General features: G+C 49.5%; 1 protein-coding gene across 5 annotated transcripts; it reads left to right on the top strand.

The window, feature by feature from the left end:
• Positions 1 to 6,591: 6,591 nt before the first annotated feature.
• ZNF672 (zinc finger protein 672) lies at positions 6,592 to 16,243 on the top strand. Of its 5 annotated transcripts, none has more exons than XR_005214112.1 (3): positions 6,592 to 6,790; positions 12,451 to 12,600; positions 13,287 to 13,415. XR_005214112.1 is itself a non-coding variant. In XM_037817700.1 (3 exons), the coding sequence occupies exon 3, from the start codon at positions 14,840 to 14,842 to the stop codon at positions 16,229 to 16,231; it is 1,392 nt and encodes a 463-aa protein (XP_037673628.1). In that variant the 5' UTR covers positions 6,595 to 6,790; positions 12,451 to 12,502; positions 14,628 to 14,839; the 3' UTR covers positions 16,232 to 16,243. The 5 variants fall into 5 exon arrangements, 4 of the variants coding, with proteins under 4 accessions (XP_037673628.1, XP_037673626.1, XP_037673627.1 ...); XM_037817700.1 differs by lacking the exon at positions 13,287 to 13,415 and adding an exon at positions 14,628 to 16,243 and having other exon boundaries at positions 6,595 to 6,790; positions 12,451 to 12,502; XM_037817698.1 differs by lacking the exon at positions 13,287 to 13,415 and adding an exon at positions 14,628 to 16,243 and having other exon boundaries at positions 6,595 to 6,790.
• Positions 16,244 to 16,756: the final 513 nt, after the last annotated feature.

The following is a 16,756-nucleotide window of genomic DNA, read 5'->3' as shown; positions in this document are numbered from 1 at the left end:
AAATTCTATGCCTGCACTGTCCAATATGGTGGTAACTGCCATGTGTAACTCTTGAGCACTTAGTGTAACTAGAACTAAGGAACTAAATTTTTAATTTAAATAGCCATTTGTGGCTAGTGGCTACTGTATTGAACAGACAGGTCTAAACGATCTCTCTGCCACAGGTGTACACCCTCCCAGTCCCTGGCACAAATAAGCAACCAACCAACAACCCCTGTTGACTAAGTTAATGAATGAAATATAAAAGTGTGAAAACACATAAAGAGATGGTACCACACTATCAATTATTAGGTAGTTTCACAAAACAAATCTGTTTCTCAGTTAAATTTATTTTATAAAATTTTATTGGTGACTATTTTCTTACACATTTCCTCACTGAAGTACCCTAAATTACCATCATCATTCAAAATTACCATTTTTCATTTTATTTTTTTCCACCGTTAGAAACTACCTTTTTTTTTTTTTTAATGTTCTTTGGTTTTTCCCTACCATTGGCTGAATATTTAATAAACCAATTGTTGATGAAACATTTTAGTTGACTAATCTGTACTGACAGGAGATCAGTGGTTGCCTGGGAGAGGAGGAGAAAGGATTTCAAAGGGGCATGCAGAAACTTATGGACGTATTTACTCTCTTGATTTTAGAGATGAGTTCATGGCGTATACATATGTCAAAATTTTTCTAATTGTACACTTTAAATGCAATTCATTATGTGTCAAATATACCTCTGTAAAGCTGTTTAAAAAAAAATCAGGTTAACTTGTTCCCAGAAAATACAGTGTAAAACCTACTAATAAATGTTCATGTAAGGGACAGCCTAAATTACTAAAAGTCCTATCACTTCTACCCTTGTTAAATTTGCTGGGTTTTCCAGAATAAATTCTTTTTTTCCTTGAGTCGTTTGCCACGTTCAATGATGAAAACAGCAAACACTTTGCAGTGTTTACCAGGTACCAGACACTGTTCTGAGTGGTTTATATCTGTTCGTTTGACCCTCATGTCAACCAACTGAGGTAAATTATATCTCCACTTTATAATTGCAGAAACTGGGGCACAACGGGGTTGAATAACTTGTCTAAGCTCATATTGCTTCTAAGTAGTGGAGCTAGTCTATGAACTCAGGTAGTCCAGGCCTTAGAAACGATATACTGCCTCAAGTTTTATACAAAAAGTATTTGAAATTGTTTAGAATTTTTTTAACAACATGCCACATGTCATGTTTAAGTGTATCTATTTAAATTATAGTTGCCCCCCAATTTGTGAAAACAGCCAAAGCTCAAAATGTTTTCTAAAGATGCCACTGGTTGCATGTGATACCAGTATTATTTAATGCTGTTGCTCTTAGTTAACCTTTAAAGTGTTTTCAGTTGTACATTCTATCCTTGCTTACCTTGTTTTTTACTTTTAAACTTATTTCCCCTGAACGTTCTGCTTCATGATTTTAAGCTCATTTTATGTCTTATTTTGTGAACCACTGATTCCTAAATGTGAATTTTGAACATAATTTACATCTAATATAATTTTTTATTTCACCATTTGTTCGGGTTTGCTAATGCTGCCGTTGTGCAAAATACCAGAAATGGATTGGCTTTTATAAAGGGGGTTTATTTGGTTACAAAGTTACAGTCTGAAGGCCATGAAAATGTCTAAATGAAGACATCAACACAACTATACCTTCAGCGTGAAGGCCAATGCTGTCCAGAAAACCTCTGTTAGCTGGGAAGGCACATGGCTGGCATCTGCTGATCCTGGGCTGTGTTCTAGCTCCTCTCTCAGCAACTTTGCGTTCTTCAAAACGTTGCTCTTTTCTTCAAAGCCATCACCAAAATGTCTCTCTAGGCTGCAGCAGTGAGCTCCTTCTGTCTGAGCTCTTATATAGGACTCCAGTGATTAAATTAAAGACCCATGCTGAGTGGGTAGGGCCACATTTCCATGGAAACAATCAAGAGGTGACAGCCTAATCAGAGGTGTCACTCAAGTTGGGTGGGTCACATCTCCATGGAAACAATCAAAAGGTTCTAACCTAATCAATACTAATACATCTGCCCCCACAAGATTGCACCAAAGAACATGGCATTTTGGGGGGCATAATACATGCAAACCAGCACACCATTAATGTCTAGGAAAAAGCTTGCATTTTTTAAAAAGTTAATTCTTTAAAAATCTCAGCAATTTTGTGATATACCAAATTTATCTATTTTTTATATCTCTTCACAATTAGTTTACCTGCATAGATGTAAATGTAGGCAGCAGTCTTTCTGAGGGAATCTGTGCCTGGACCTTGAAGTTTGCTGCAGACTGTATGTTGTTAAGGAAAGGATAACGAACACAGAGCCCAATTGTTTTCTATTAAGATTGTTGTTTAAATTGAGTTAAAAGATATTTAATCCTCTATGTCATGCCATTAAAATTAATACTTCTGTAATTTGTGCAATTTGCAAGTTTTCACTACTTTTTCTTTTACTTCCTGAAATCTATTTTGATCTGACATTACAATATGTTTGGGATTTGATGTTAATAAAAATCCTCCTTCCTTAAGAAAAAATATATCTGCAATTTAGAATTTTCATTGTCAATCAGTGCTTCTTGTCATTCTTCTACGTAGCTATATTTAGAAAATACTTGGTTCTTTCCTGGACTTGATTCTTTCCACTATTGGAAAACTATGTCAGTTGACATCTGTTGAATTACTTGGGGAATCACTTAGAAGCCACTGTGTTCTAGAGGCCAACATTTTTATTGCACATGGAACTAAAGTAGGAATACTTGAAGAATGAAAGCCATTGTATTTAGTGATATAGGAACAAATGGAGTGAAAATGAAGCAGTCCTCTCAGTCTTACAGCAACACAGAAAGCCTTCCAAATGTGATTTTAGACATTTTGAATAACCATTGAGTTCATATTTGAAAAAAGGAATTTGAAAGTGGACTATACCATCAGCCTTATTTGCCTTTCATTTTGCCCTTCCACTGCAATGTACTATGTGCTTGCTCCATATATCTGCAACCAGTGAAAATTCTTTACTTTTACTCCCCCCTCCCTTTCTGTCCCTATCTTTCTTAAACCACTTATAGTGCCTTCTGACTAAATGTCTTGATGATGTCTTGATGCTTTTTGACTTACTCCAACATTGGACACTGTCCTCCATTTCTCACATGGGATCCAAGATCCGACCCTCTTCTTCTCAAAGTCTTTACTGATTGGCCTTTCCAAGTTCTAAGATTTCCCCTTGGCGACTGATGCTCTAGGGTTCTGGACTCAGCAACCGTTATTTCATCTAAAGCTTCCCTGGGAGATGTCATGGACTCCCAAGCTTCACTTTTTCTCCTCTTGATTTATGAGTCCATTGTGGCTTCTCCCCTGCCCACTGAAGGAAGTCCAAACTCTCAGGTGTGGCACAGATTTCCCTACCATATTGGGGTAAGTGCACATAATTGGCATAGGATGTTTTATTTATCTGACTTCCCAAGACTCAGCCAAATGCCAACTCATAGTGGGCCCTCAATAAAGGCCATGGAAGGGAGGGACTTCTCAATCTTACCCGACTTAGTTTGAGTTTTCTCTCAAGACCTTCACCTCCTCAACCCCCTGGAACTCCTGCCCTGCCTTACTCACATCCTCCAAGGACATCTGAGCCTCCTCTACTCACACTTTCTCCTCAGTCTGGACTGAGAACATTCCCATTCCTTTCCTGTTTATCCAAATCCCTCTGTCCCAACCCATTATCAGTGTCTACATTATCAGAAAGCTCCCAGGGGGTGGAAATCTTAGTCACCACCATCTATTGGCCCCAGTACAAAATCTTGACTGCATGTTGAGTCGATGAAGAACACTGATTACCTATTGCAGAATTATCCTTTCTTTCTATTACTACCTGGGATGGTTAAGTTCACGTCTCAGCTTGGGTAAGTTATAGTGTTTAGATGTTTGGTCAGGGAAGCACTGGTCTGATTGTTAGTGTGAATATTGTGTGGATTTAAATAATTAGTTGATTGCATCTGTGGCTGATTACATCTACAATCAACAAAGGAAATTGCTTTCAGCAATGGGAAGTTTCATCCAATCAGTTGAAGGCCTTCGAGGGAAAACTAACTATTTCAGCAATCAGAAAGAGGAATTTCTATCTGTACTTCAGCCGGCCAGCTTCTCCTTGAGAATTCATCAAAACTTTGATCAGAGTTTCCAACTTGCAGCCTGCCTTACAGCATTTGGACTTGCCAATCCTCATAGTCACATGAGCCAATTCCTATAAAAAATCTCTGAATATTTATATTCTGTCAGTTGTGTTTCTCTGAAGAACCTTTAGAACACTACCGTTATACCACTTTACACTTGGCACACGATGGGATGAGCTGGTTCTACGAATTCTGCCCTACAGCACACGTTCAAAGGGCTTTGTCTCCATTTTGTTGCTAACACTCAACTCACTTCCTTGCAAGTAGTAGGGAAACTTCCTTGCACATACTGTGCTATATGCTGGGTAGCATTGGAGTTATAGCTGTTAACTGCCACATGAATCTCCCTGAAGCAAAGCTCTGATTATGTTATATTCCTGTTCAAAAACTGTCAAAGGTTTGTATTCTCCTTTAAAGTTTAGTCCCCTGGTGTGACATTCAAGGCCCTCTTCCACCTGCCTTTCCAGTCTGTTCTCCCCAACTCTCCACTAAACTGGATCATTCACCCACCTTCTAGACTCTGCCACTTTGTTCAGACATTTCTTTCAGCCTCAGTAGACCATCCACAAATATCTTTGGAATATTTATAGAACTACAGTGGAAGTTGTCATTTATTGATGTAGATATGTATAGCAAGAAAAATAAATTGGGTGTGACAAATAATTTAAGTTGACAAATACGCCTATAGCTTCATTTATAACCTAATGACTCTCTCACTACACTCAATATTCCTTGAAAATCTTTTCCATTTTCACAGTTCCAATTATCACCCCCCACTATGATGACCCCCATAAGAAACCTTTTTCTCTGTTGAAACTAAAACCTGCCTTCCTGTATTTTCTCCACAAAGTTAGAGTTCTTCCCTCCATAGCTACACAAAACAAGTCATCTAATCTGGCCCTCTTTCACCTGACAGTTTGTCATGTATAGGTTTCTCTTTTCTGGGTTAATTATCCCCAGCTCCTTTATTTATGTAGCATGTCCATCATCATCTAGTCACTTCTCTGGAAATGGCCGTGTGTCAGTGTCCCTTAAAAACATAGCATCAGTGCTGAGAAAGAGTCCAGAAATGTTCTGATTAGTGCTGTTTCTCCGGCTCCAAAGGCTTTGGAAATATCCTCATCTAGTCATCCTCTACAAACATTGCCTTATCTGCGTGTGGTACTTTACAATGTAAAAAACATATTCACTTTACTTCGGGCACATTTTCCGTTTCTCTTTTTCATATTTCTGCCCTTCCTGGCTCAGGCCCTCATCACCCCAGACCTGTGACGTGTGTCTTCCTCCCTGCTGTTGCCTGTCCTGCCCTCCTTCCACCACGGTGTCGTATGCTGGTCAACGACACTCACTGACCATCTGCAAAGTGCAGAGGCTGTGTTCCCGCTTCCGGGAATCAGTCATGGGTAAGCTGAGTCCGGTCCACTAAACTAAGGGGAGAAGGGTTCACCCACCCAGCAACGTGCAGGGGGCTGCGTTACAGCATGCTGCATCTCCCGGGCTGAGGCCATGGACCGGCGTTCAGGCAGGGCTTTGTGGAGACGGCATTAGCATAAGCCTTAAGAATGGAGGGGATTAAAACAGAGAAGGAGGAAAGGGCATTAGAGGCTCAGGTGTCCACTGATCCAGCGGATCCCTGGGCAGAGCGGTGGGGCAGGAGTTCTGCACGTGTAACAGGCTAAGTGGTACGAAGCGTCTTGGAAAGGAAGGTTAGAGCAGGTAAATTAGAGTCCTGGGGGCCGTCGCGTGGAGTCTGTTCCCACAATGGGCGACACCGAAGAGGGGGCTGTCACACTCCACGACGCCCTTCGGGAGAACGACTCGCCGCACCTCTCAGTGGAAGCGGACACTGGGGTTTCAACGTGGACAGAAAAACTACCCAGCAAGCTCCCAGAGAGGCTGCAGGACAAGCAGCTCAGGAATATCCTACCACCGGCGGTGCAACCTTGGGGTGATCATTCTTGAAATACTAAGAAAATGCCTCCGGCAGGTCTGCGGACAGGATTAAACGAGTTAGTAGCCGTCAAGTCTGCTCCCTAGTGTTCACTCATTTGCTGCTGGAGCGTCTGGGGCCGGGTCGCGCGGGGCTCCAGGCTACCCCAGGAACAGCTCTCACCGAGACAGCCATCCCAAGCCCCGCGGGCCGCGCCAGCCGGAAACCGAGGAAATGGATCCCCGCTGCCCGCCTCCAGGCTGAAGCTCTGCGCGGGCTCGGCGCCTCTTCCTGATTGGACAGGAAGACCCGGGGGCGGGAATGCGGCCAAAACAGGGGGCAGGGATTGGTTAATACTGGAAAGAAGGCGGAGCCTCTGCCACGGGACTCAGCCCCACCGGTCCTCCCGAGCGCGCGAACGCCTCTCGGTCCTCCCAGCAACTGGTGACGCGCCACTGCGCGAGGCCGGCCATTGGCCAGCGGGCTAGCGGAGGCCTGGAGAGTGACCCCCTCTCCCGAGGCGCCGGACGCTCAGGCGCCTCCCCTCGCTCCCCGGGTTCCGCGGCCGCTCGCACCGCCCTCCCCTCCTCCCTTCCTCGCCCCAGTCCTGCAGTCCGGGAGGCGGGGGTCGGCAAGCCCGCTGAGTGGGAGCCGCGCGGTGTCTGAAGAGTCGGCCGGCGACCGGTGAGGGGACCGAGCCTCGGCCGGCTGCCGGCGGCGCGGCAGCGAAGGGGACGGGAGGGTAGGGGTGGCGCAGGGCCAGCGGTTCCCAACTGCCGCCCGGCTTCTCCCCTCCGCCTCAGGCGGCTGGCGTCTGCCGCTGTCGGGAGCGCCGCCCTGGCAACGGGTGACGTAGCGGCGCGGCGGCGCGTCCGATTGGCCGGCGCACGCCCGGGCCGCGGCGCGGCCTCCTCCCCCTCCCAGGCCTTGCCCTCTGCCTGTCCTCGCCTGGCCTCCATGTTTGCTGGCCGCCGCCCCTCCTCCGCCGGGTCATCTTCGGGGCCGGGGCAGCGAGCGGCTCGGTCGTCGCTCGACTCCCACTCCCCACCAAGTTTTAGGCGCCCTGTCTCGTCCTCTGGGTGGGCCGGCCCGAAGGTCAACGTTCCGGGATGGGACGGAGGGTGGGCGGAGGCTAGACCAAGGAGAGTCTGCCCAGCAACTCGTGACGCGCGCTGACCGAGGCGCCCGGGGATTGGCTGCGATGCGGGAGGGGAGGAGGAAGACCTGCTGAGGTTTGGCGTTCCTCGAATAGCTTTTGAAGTAGCAGGTACTAAAAATGAGTAACCAACTTCCCTGCTTCCTCTCGGAGTTCATCGTGGGCAGCGGTGGGACTTCGGAGGGCCCACGCGTGAAGAAGCCGTGTGAAGGAGGATTCTTGTGGAGAGGGCGGGGAAAGGACTGGGAAGGGTCCTTGGGGTGGGGGTAGGACCCCAGCCCCTTATTCAGGGACCCTCTTTGGAGAGCCCGGCCTGGGGAGAGTAAATCCTAAGCACTCAGCAACTGCAGTCTCAGACTCACAAATGTTTTGACCTTCCCAGTTTTCATAAGAAGCATTATAATAGCTTCCCTCCCAGGCTTTTGCTAGGGTCAGGTGCCCTAAAATCCCCTGTTCGGGGTTACACAGCTGGTGGTGGCAGCACTGGAATCTGAATGCTCCTCTTTCTAGTTCCTTATGCACGTTACAGTCCCTACTGGTAAATGAAATTTAGTCTTTGCATAGGGCTGTGCAGGATAAAAGACTAGAAAGAAGCCCTGTCTTAACACTTGGTAGAATTGTATTCCAGACTAACACATGATATTTTAAAAATTGAGTGCTTTATATGTTCCCAGCTCTTTGTTAGGCCCAGGGAGGGTGCAAAAGACCCTAAGGTCTCTTCCCCCATCCCAGTTCTGGGATGCTTTAATCACTCTGAGTACGAGTGTCAAAAGAGGATAAATGACCTAATGTGTGTGTTCCCTCCCTCCCTCCTTATATACACATGTCCACGCTTCCCAGATTTCACAGAAAAATCCTTGTGAAGCCAGATCTTCCAAAAGAATATATTTGGATCGTGATCAGGCTTGGGCACTTGGGATCGGGAGGGAGCTGTCACTCCCATACTTCCACCTGGTCCCATATGTCACACTATCTGCAGCTGGAAGGAGCGATTTCTTTTGAAGCACTGGGCGTTATTTCTATGAGTGGGAAGGAGGAAGTGGCCCTTTGGGTGCTATGGATTCCACTGGTGACCCCATCTTCACCTCCCAGAAAAGATGCTGACACCTTTCCTGAGTGGATGGGAGTCGCTGTTCCCTGTTACTTTCACTAATTCCGGAAAAAAGCGGAGTAGGAGCTGAAGGTGTAGAGCACCCATGGGGCCTCTCTGGTGGGGGGACATTGAAGCAGAACTCTTAAGAGAAGCAGGGAAGGGGTTTTCCCACTGAAAGTTTCCAAAGCGGGGTCCAGAGGATCAGGTGAACGTTCCTCCCCAGCCTCCATCAGCCCCCCGAGAGTGGCGAGCGGATCATGTGCCCCTCTCCTGGTCTGGATTCCAGGGGTGTGTCGGGGCGTCGCCGAGTCCTGGAGACCGTCTCTGGGCCCCCCTGGGGCTGCGGTGGGGCGAGGGTAGCGGTGAGAGAGGGTGCAGTGAGCTGCAGACCGCCCCGGCCGGGTCTGTACAGAAGCACAGCCCTGCGGTGGGCCAGGGGCTGAGGCTGGGAGATGAATGACTCCCCGCCTTGCGTCTGGAAGACCTGAGGGTCAGGAGGGGTCAGCGACCTCTTCCCAGGGAAAAGCCCTCCAGGGACCTTGAGGCAGGCCAGCCTCTCCTAGAAAGATCATGTGGTCCAGCACTGGCCAATAGAAATGCAATGTGAGCCACACTGGTCATCCTAAATTCATTTACAACCAGCTGAGATGAATTTTAAAAACACATTGTAACCCAATATATCAAAATATTATAATTTCCACATAGAATCGACACAAAACATTATGACATATTTGCAGCCTCCCCCCCATACTAAGTCCTTGACATCGGGAGTGTATCTGGCTCTCACTGCACATCTGAGTTTGAACCAGCCACGTTTCAGGTGCTGAGTCACCATATGAGGTTTGTGGCTACTACAGCAGTTCCCCTCAACCCCCACAAGTATTATCCAACTCCAGCTTCCAGACTGAGGAATCACGGGACTGTCACCTCGCAGGAATCCAGTCCTTCTGGGGTCCCTCACCCCACCCCAGAAATGCTGGCATGGCAGAACAGGTAACCAGGGAAGATAAGTCTTTCTCTATTCTCACTGAAGGAGACAACCCAGAAGGGAAAGCACACACCCGGTTCTCACCAAAAGATTGTTAGCTAATGTGCTAATCCTGATGAATTCCAACACTCTTCATGCATAATTTGTGATCAATTATATGGTATGTTGTTTTAGTTTGCTAATGCTGCGGAATGCAAAACACCAGAGATGGATTGGTTTTTATAAAAAGGGGGTTTATTTGGCTATACAGTTACAGTCTTAAGGCCATAAAGTGTCCAAGGTAACACATCAATAATCGGGTACCTTCACTGGAGGATGGCCAATGGCGTCCGGAAAACTTCTGTTAGCTGGGAAGGCACGTGGCTGGCATCTGCTCCTAAGTTCTGGTTTCAAAATGGCTTTCTCCCAGGATGTTCCTCTCTAGCAAGCTTGCTTCTCTTCAAAACGTCACTCACAGCTGCACTCCGTTCAGTCTCTTTGAGTCAGCATGTTTTATATGGCTCCACTGATCAAGGCCCACCCTGAATGGGTGGGGTCACACCTCCATGGGAGTATCCCACTAGAGTCACCACCCACAGCTGGGTGGGACACATCTCCATTCAAACAACCTAATCCAAACAGTCCAACTTAATCCCCACTATTATGCTTGCCCCACAAGATTGCATCAAAGAATATGGCTTTTTCTGGGGGACATAATACATTCAAACCGGCACATTCCACCCCCTGGACCCCAGAAAAACATACTCTTTGCAAATACAAAATACATTCATTTCATCACAATATCACAAAAACTTAAACCATTTCAGTAACAAAAGTTAAGTACAAAATCCCATCAAAATCAAATACAGGCGTGGTCAGTCCTAAGGCATACTTTTCCTTTAGCTTGGATCTGTGGACTTAGAACAAGTTATATGCTTCCAATATATAAAGGAGGGACATTCACAGGATAAACATTCCCATTGCCATAAGGAGAAAGAGTAAGGAAAGCAGGGTTAACAGGACCAAAACAGTTCCTAAAACCCGCAGGACAAACTCCATTAGATTTCAAAGTCTGAGAGTCATTTACAGAACGACATTGCATCCTTGGGGCTTGAGAGAGCGGGAGTCTAACCCTTCCCAAGGGCCTTTCTGGCAGCCCTTTCCTCTCCAAACGCTTAGGTAAGTGCTCCAACATTTCCATACATTGGGGAGACCACCTTCTCGGCCCCACCCTCCTCAAACATCGGGGCAGCTCCCGGATTCCCTTCCATCTCCGGGGCACACGCTCAACCCCTTCAGAACAGTGTGGTGGCAGCCAGGCTCTCCCCAATTCCCTGGAAATGTGCTCCACCCTCTTTGGGACCTGAGGTAGCAAAACTCTTCCAGAGCATCGAGGCGGAAAGCCCGCCCTCGACCTCCAGGGCAAACTCACCCTTTCCATGCATGTGGGCTGCTCCGCTCTCCCAGCCCTAAACCTCTTGACTCCAGACCTCAACCTCCATGGCTCTGTCTTTGAAGAGATTTTTCCTTTAATTTTTTCCTTGTCTGTCTCCTCCAGTCCAGACCGGCAATGGCTCCGTCTATAAAGATCTCGCAAAAATTCTGTTGGCTTTGCATGAAGCATGCAGGGGTCAAAGCCATCAGACAATAGGATTTTCCACAAATCCTTTCTGCTTAACTCCTTTTCCAATCTTGGCTTGTACTGAAATGGCGGCTGGGTTCCATGTTTGGTTCCATCCTCACGTTGGGCTGTAGCTTCTGGGATTCCACCCCCTGGAAGCCTGTAATTTTCCAAGCCATCAGTTTCTGGTTTCTTGGAACCCAAGAGTTCAGTTCTAAGTTTATCTCTCTCTGCTCGCATTTTACTATAAGCTGCAAGAAGCCAGGATATATCCTCCACAGGTAGTCTGGAGATCTCCTCAGCTAAGTATTCCAGTTTGTCACTTTTAAATTCTTCCATCTGACACCAGGACTCAATTTTGCCAAATTCTCTGCCACTTTAAAACAAGGTTCGCCTTTCTTCCAGTTCACAACAACACATTGATCATCTCTGTTCAAGGCCTCATCAGAAGTATCTTTAGAGTCCGTATTTCCACAAACAGTCTCTTTAAAGCAGTTTAGGCCTTTTCTATCAAGCTCCTCACAATTCCTCCAGAGTCTTCCCCTTATCCATTTAAAAAGCCGTTCCAGCATGTTTGGTATTTGCAAACTCAGCAGCAAAAGCACCCCACTCCTGGTACCAAAATCTGTTTTAGGTTGCTAATGCTGCAGAATGCAAAACACCAGAGATGGATAGGCTTTTATAAAACGGGGGTTTATTTACAATTACAGTCTTAAGGCCACAAAGCATCCAAGGTAACACATCAGCACTCGGGTACCCTCACCGGAGGATGGGCAATGGCCTCCGGAAAACCTCTGTTAGCTAGGAAGGCAGCTGGCATCTGCTCCAAAGCTCCGGCCTCAAAATGGCTTTCTCCCAGGACGTTCCTTTCTAGCAAGCTTGCTTCTCTTCAAAACATCACTCCCAGCTGCACTCCTTCAGTCTCTTTGAGTCAGCATGTTTTATATGGCTCCACTGATCAAGGCCCACCCTGAATGGGTGGGGTCACACCTCCATGGGAGTATCCCACCAAAGTCACCACCCACAGCTGGGTGGGGCACATTCCAAGCAAATCTAACCAGCACCAAAAGTCTGTCCCACAAGACTACATCAAAGATAATGGCGTTTGGGGGACAAAATACATTCAAACCGGCACATATGTATTACCTGTAATATTAAGAAAAAAAAACCTATACATGTAACTCAGAACTTTATTTTTAATCTATTGTGAATGTTAATGTTTCTGTTCATTTATCTTCTTGGTACCTGATTTTTAGTTATATGTATCATATTTGTAAGCACTAAATGTTTTAAAAGCACTAAAATATCTTAATGTAGTCAACAGTTAGACTTTTCACCAATTCACACATAATCACCCCTTTCTCTTTTTCAGAGCCTTTCTTATCCTTTTTTCCCAAAGTATATAGTAACCTCAAAACTCACACTTAATCAGGAGAGTGGTGGCTAAGGCTATCTAGAGATCTTTTTTCCTTTTTTTTTTTAAATAGTAATTTTTTTTTTCTTTCAGATATCCCCCCTGGGCACAGACCCCGTGCTCCCTGGGTGAGCGTCAGCATGGGGTAAGACTTGAAGGACATGCCCTGGCACTGCAGAACCAAAACAACCAGCACCCTACACCAGGATCTCTGTAACTCCACATCCGCAATGGAGGAACATGGTATCTTCGTTTATATGACATTCACATGTGGACGTTTTTGTTTGCATGCTTGTTTCACCTTCCTTGGGCATGTGCCCTGTGAGGCAGTGGTCTGGGAGATGGCAGGCTTCCGGAAACAGAGCCTGACAGGTGCCATGGTTCCCGGAGACCCCCTGACGTAAGGAACATCACAGGGACAGAGGCATTGCTCCCTTTGACATATGGAATCAGCCACCGAGTCTGCAGGGAAGGTTTTACTTACATTAGGACAGACCTTCTCTTTACCAGCAGCTGCTGTGCAGCAGTGAGCTGACCCCACGTTCGGGTACAGTGAGCAGGACAGGTGTGCTGGTTAAAAGCCCTCTGGAAGGACTGAGGGGCTCCATCTAAAGTCTGTTCTCAGGTTTGCAGAGGGGTTCCTGTGTCTGCTTTCAAATTTATCTTAAACTTTATCCTCTTTGAATAAGATGTTTGGAAGATTTAAAATACTCCAGGCAAAAAAAAAAGGGGGGGGGGGAGTAGGTTTCATATACGAAACAAGAATGGTCAAATTTTGATAAATATTGCAGATATATGATTCATGATACTATTTTCACTAGTTTTTTTAATATTTGAAAATGTCCATTAAAATAGAAAAAATCCTCCTCCAAAACCCTCCTCCAGGAAAGCTTCCCCTCTTCTTTCTCTCCTTGCCTCTCTCCACTCAGCTCGGTTTGAGTTCACGTTTTCCCCGTTTCTGTCACTCCTGCGGGGCTCGGCAGCTCCACACACAGGAAAGCAGGACCTCCCGCGTTGGCCACGCCTCCCCAGCATGGAAGGAAGCAGAAGCTCCTGGCCTCACCTCTGCAGGCCTGTACTTTATAAGGCTTTTTTTTTTTTTTTTCAGTTGACCCTATTTGCAGCCAAAAAATGAGGACCTCCTCCATGGGACCTGGGTATTTATAATCAATTTCCATCTGCTTCCTCTCTCCCATCTGTTGGGTGATACAGGGCCCTACTGAACCACGACTGTACATAACCCCCAGTGTCCCACTGACCTGGGCTGGGGTTAGATCCCTGAGGCCTGGGGGATAACAGGCAGTGGTGAGCCCAGCCAGGATGAGGAGGACAGCCCTGTCTGTGCTCTATCTGGAGGGCGCGGGAGGTTCTGTGCACTTGGACAAAGGCTGATCCTGCTTCTAGGCAGCTACCTGGAGCAACCTGCCAGAAGGATTTCAGGGATACCATTTGAGATAACCATAAGAGAGCAGATTTGTTCCCCATAAAGAGGCTTCTCTCCCACTCCCAGATCACAGATCCCTGGAGCTGGGGCAGTGAGAAAAGTCTGCAGAATGTTCATCAAACAGCTGGAATACCCTGAGAATTAGAAGGCATACCTCTTCTCCCCAGCCTTCCCTAAAAATGTGAAAAACAGTTTTTGGATAATGGCATCAACTTTTGATAATACTCTTTGTGAATTATACATGCAGCCTTCCCACCTCTTTCCCAGGTCCTGAGTTGCTTTCTGAAGGAAAGTTTAGGGCTGTGTACTAGTGTGGGGCAATTGCTTAGCGTTTCCTTCCAAAGCCAAAGAGGAATGCACTGGGGCTTCTCAGATACTCTCCCTTGCCCAGCCAGAACCCATCCCCTTCCAGTAACATCAGTTTGGGGGGCCCAGTTTGGGCTTCATCTCATTGCCCTCCTTGTCCTTCCAGCCCAGGCATGGTGGGGTTCACCTTGCTGACCCAAGAAACCTAGGTCTGGGGGGAAGGTATAGGCGTGGCCCCTCCTTGTTGGTTTCCTCATGCGTCTCCAAGCAGGACCTGTGGCTCACAGCCGGAGAAGAGGGTGGGCAATTCTGCACAGTGCTAGCAGTTCCTGCACTGGGTGAAGGCTGCCCCTTGAGTCCACCTTTTCTCCAGTACAGCTGCAGTCTGTCCCTCCCGCACCTCCAGCTGGCTCCACTCTCAATGGAGGGGTTTCAACTCCTCTTGAAGGGAGTCCGCGCTCCCCACTCACCAGTGCGTGTGTAGCCCTTACTGGGACTCAGCGTGACCCTCTCCCCACAGGGCTCACGGTGCAGAAGCCCCGCGGCAGCTCCCCAACGGAACAGCCTCGGCACCTGCCCTTGACGGCACGAACCCGGGAATCCGCAGATCAGTTTTCCAGGCCTCCTGCTCTTCCCTCCACAGCCGATCCCCACCCAGGCCCGAAGAAAGCTGAAAGTTACCCGCAGTCCGAAGAGTGAGCGGCAGGTTTCCTTTCCTGCGCGGCCCTCGCCATGTTGGCGGCGGCCGCCGGGAGGCCCTACGCGTGCAGCCAGTGCGGCAAGAGCTTCCGCTACAGCTCGGTGCTGCTGCGGCACGAGCGCGCCCACGGCGGCGACGGCCGCTTCCGCTGCCTCGACTGCGGCGAACGCTGCGCGCGGGCCACCGACCTCCGCGCGCACCGGCGAACCCACGCGGGCGAGACCCTCTACATCTGCAGCGAGTGCGGCCAGAGCTTCCGCCACAGCGGCGGCCTCGACCTGCATCAGGGCGCGCACCGGCGGCGAGGCCGCGGCTGCTCCTGCCGCGTGTGCGGCCGCCGCTTCGCTCACCTCCCGGCGCTGCTGCTGCACCGCCGCCGCCGGCACCCCCCCGAGCGGCCCCGCCGATGCCCGCTGTGCGCCCGCGCCTTCCGCCACAGCGCCCTGCGCTTCCACCAGGCGCGGGCCCACCCTCCCGGAGCCCCCGCCGCCCACCGCTACCGCTGTGCCGAGTGCCCGCGGGCCTTCCGCAGCGGCGCGGGACTGCGCGGCCATGCACGCGTCCACGCAGCCCCGAGCTCCGGCTCCGGCTCCCCCGTCCCGCCGCCTCCGCAGCCGCTGGCCACCGACGCGCACCAGTGCGGCGTGTGCGGCAAGACCTTCGGCAAGAGCTCGACGCTGACGCGACACCTGCAGACGCACTCGGGCGAGAAGCCCTTCAAGTGCCCCGAGTGCGGGAAGGGCTTTCTGGAGAGCGCCACTTTGGTCCGCCACCAGCGCACGCACACCGGGGAGAAGCCGTACGCGTGCGGCGACTGCGGCCGCTGCTTCAGCGAGAGCTCCACGCTGCTGCGCCACCGGCGCAGCCACCAGGGCGAGCGGCCGCACGCGTGCGCCACTTGCGGCAAGGGCTTCGGGCAGCGCTCCGACCTGGTGGTGCACCAGCGCATCCACACGGGCGAGCGGCCCTTCCCGTGCCCCGAGTGTGGCCGTCGCTTCAGCGACCGCTCGGACCTCACCAAGCACCGGCGCACGCACACGGGCGAGAAGCCGTATCGCTGCGAGCAGTGCGGCAAGCACTTCACCTGCGTGTCCAACCTCAACGTGCACCGGCGCAACCACGCCGGCCACAAGCCGCACAAGTGCCCCGAGTGTGGCAAGGCGTTCGGCGTCGGCTCCAAGCTGGCGCTGCACCGCAAGACGCACCTGGGCGAGCGGCCGGCCGAGTGCGCCGAGTGCGGCAAATGCTTCAGCCACAGCCGCTCGCTGTCGCAGCACCAGCGGGCGCACACGCGGGCCCGCGCCGTCGCGGCCACACAGGCCGCGGTGAACCTCGGCCCCGCAGGCACCGCCCTCGTCTTTTTGGGGGAGGCCGGACAGGAAAAACCGGAGCGCCTTGTGTCCCACTTGGGGGAGACTTGCTAAGTGGCTTCTGCCTCCGGGGGGGGGGGGGGGAGGCTGGGCAAGCATCCCAGATCCTTCTAGGGACGTTGGGAGGAGGGCTGGGGAATGATGGAGTGGTGCTACCTTCCCTCCTGTTTGCTGTGACCATTTACTTTTATTGTTGGCTATTCACCGGGCCTCTTGTTGCATCCCTAGGAGTACTTCCTTTCAGCTCTTTTCTTGTTCTTAATCCTTCCATCTCCCTGCTTCTCTCCCTCCAAAAGTGCAAAGGAAAACCTCCCAGACCCTACACATTTAAGAGGACCCAGGTACTGATCCTGTCCCAGCTCTGCAGAGCTCACCAGTGCTTTTCCACTTTGAGTTCTGTCTTCTCTCTCCTTACCCCAGCCTACATCTCCTTTCTCTCCTTCCCCTGCTTCCTTTGCTGTTCTTTTCAGGTAATGATCACAAATGTGGCATCTAAGTTACATCCCACCAGTCCTGTGGTCCTTTTGGTTCCACTTGACTTTTAGTCTCTCTGCTTTTTCAGGGGAAAAAAAAAAGATG

Source organism: Choloepus didactylus, chromosome 24 (genome assembly GCF_015220235.1).
Source record: "Choloepus didactylus isolate mChoDid1 chromosome 24, mChoDid1.pri, whole genome shotgun sequence".
Classification (NCBI taxonomy): domain Eukaryota; kingdom Metazoa; phylum Chordata; class Mammalia; order Pilosa; family Megalonychidae; genus Choloepus; species Choloepus didactylus.
This window is presented reverse-complemented; position numbering and strand designations above follow the sequence as displayed.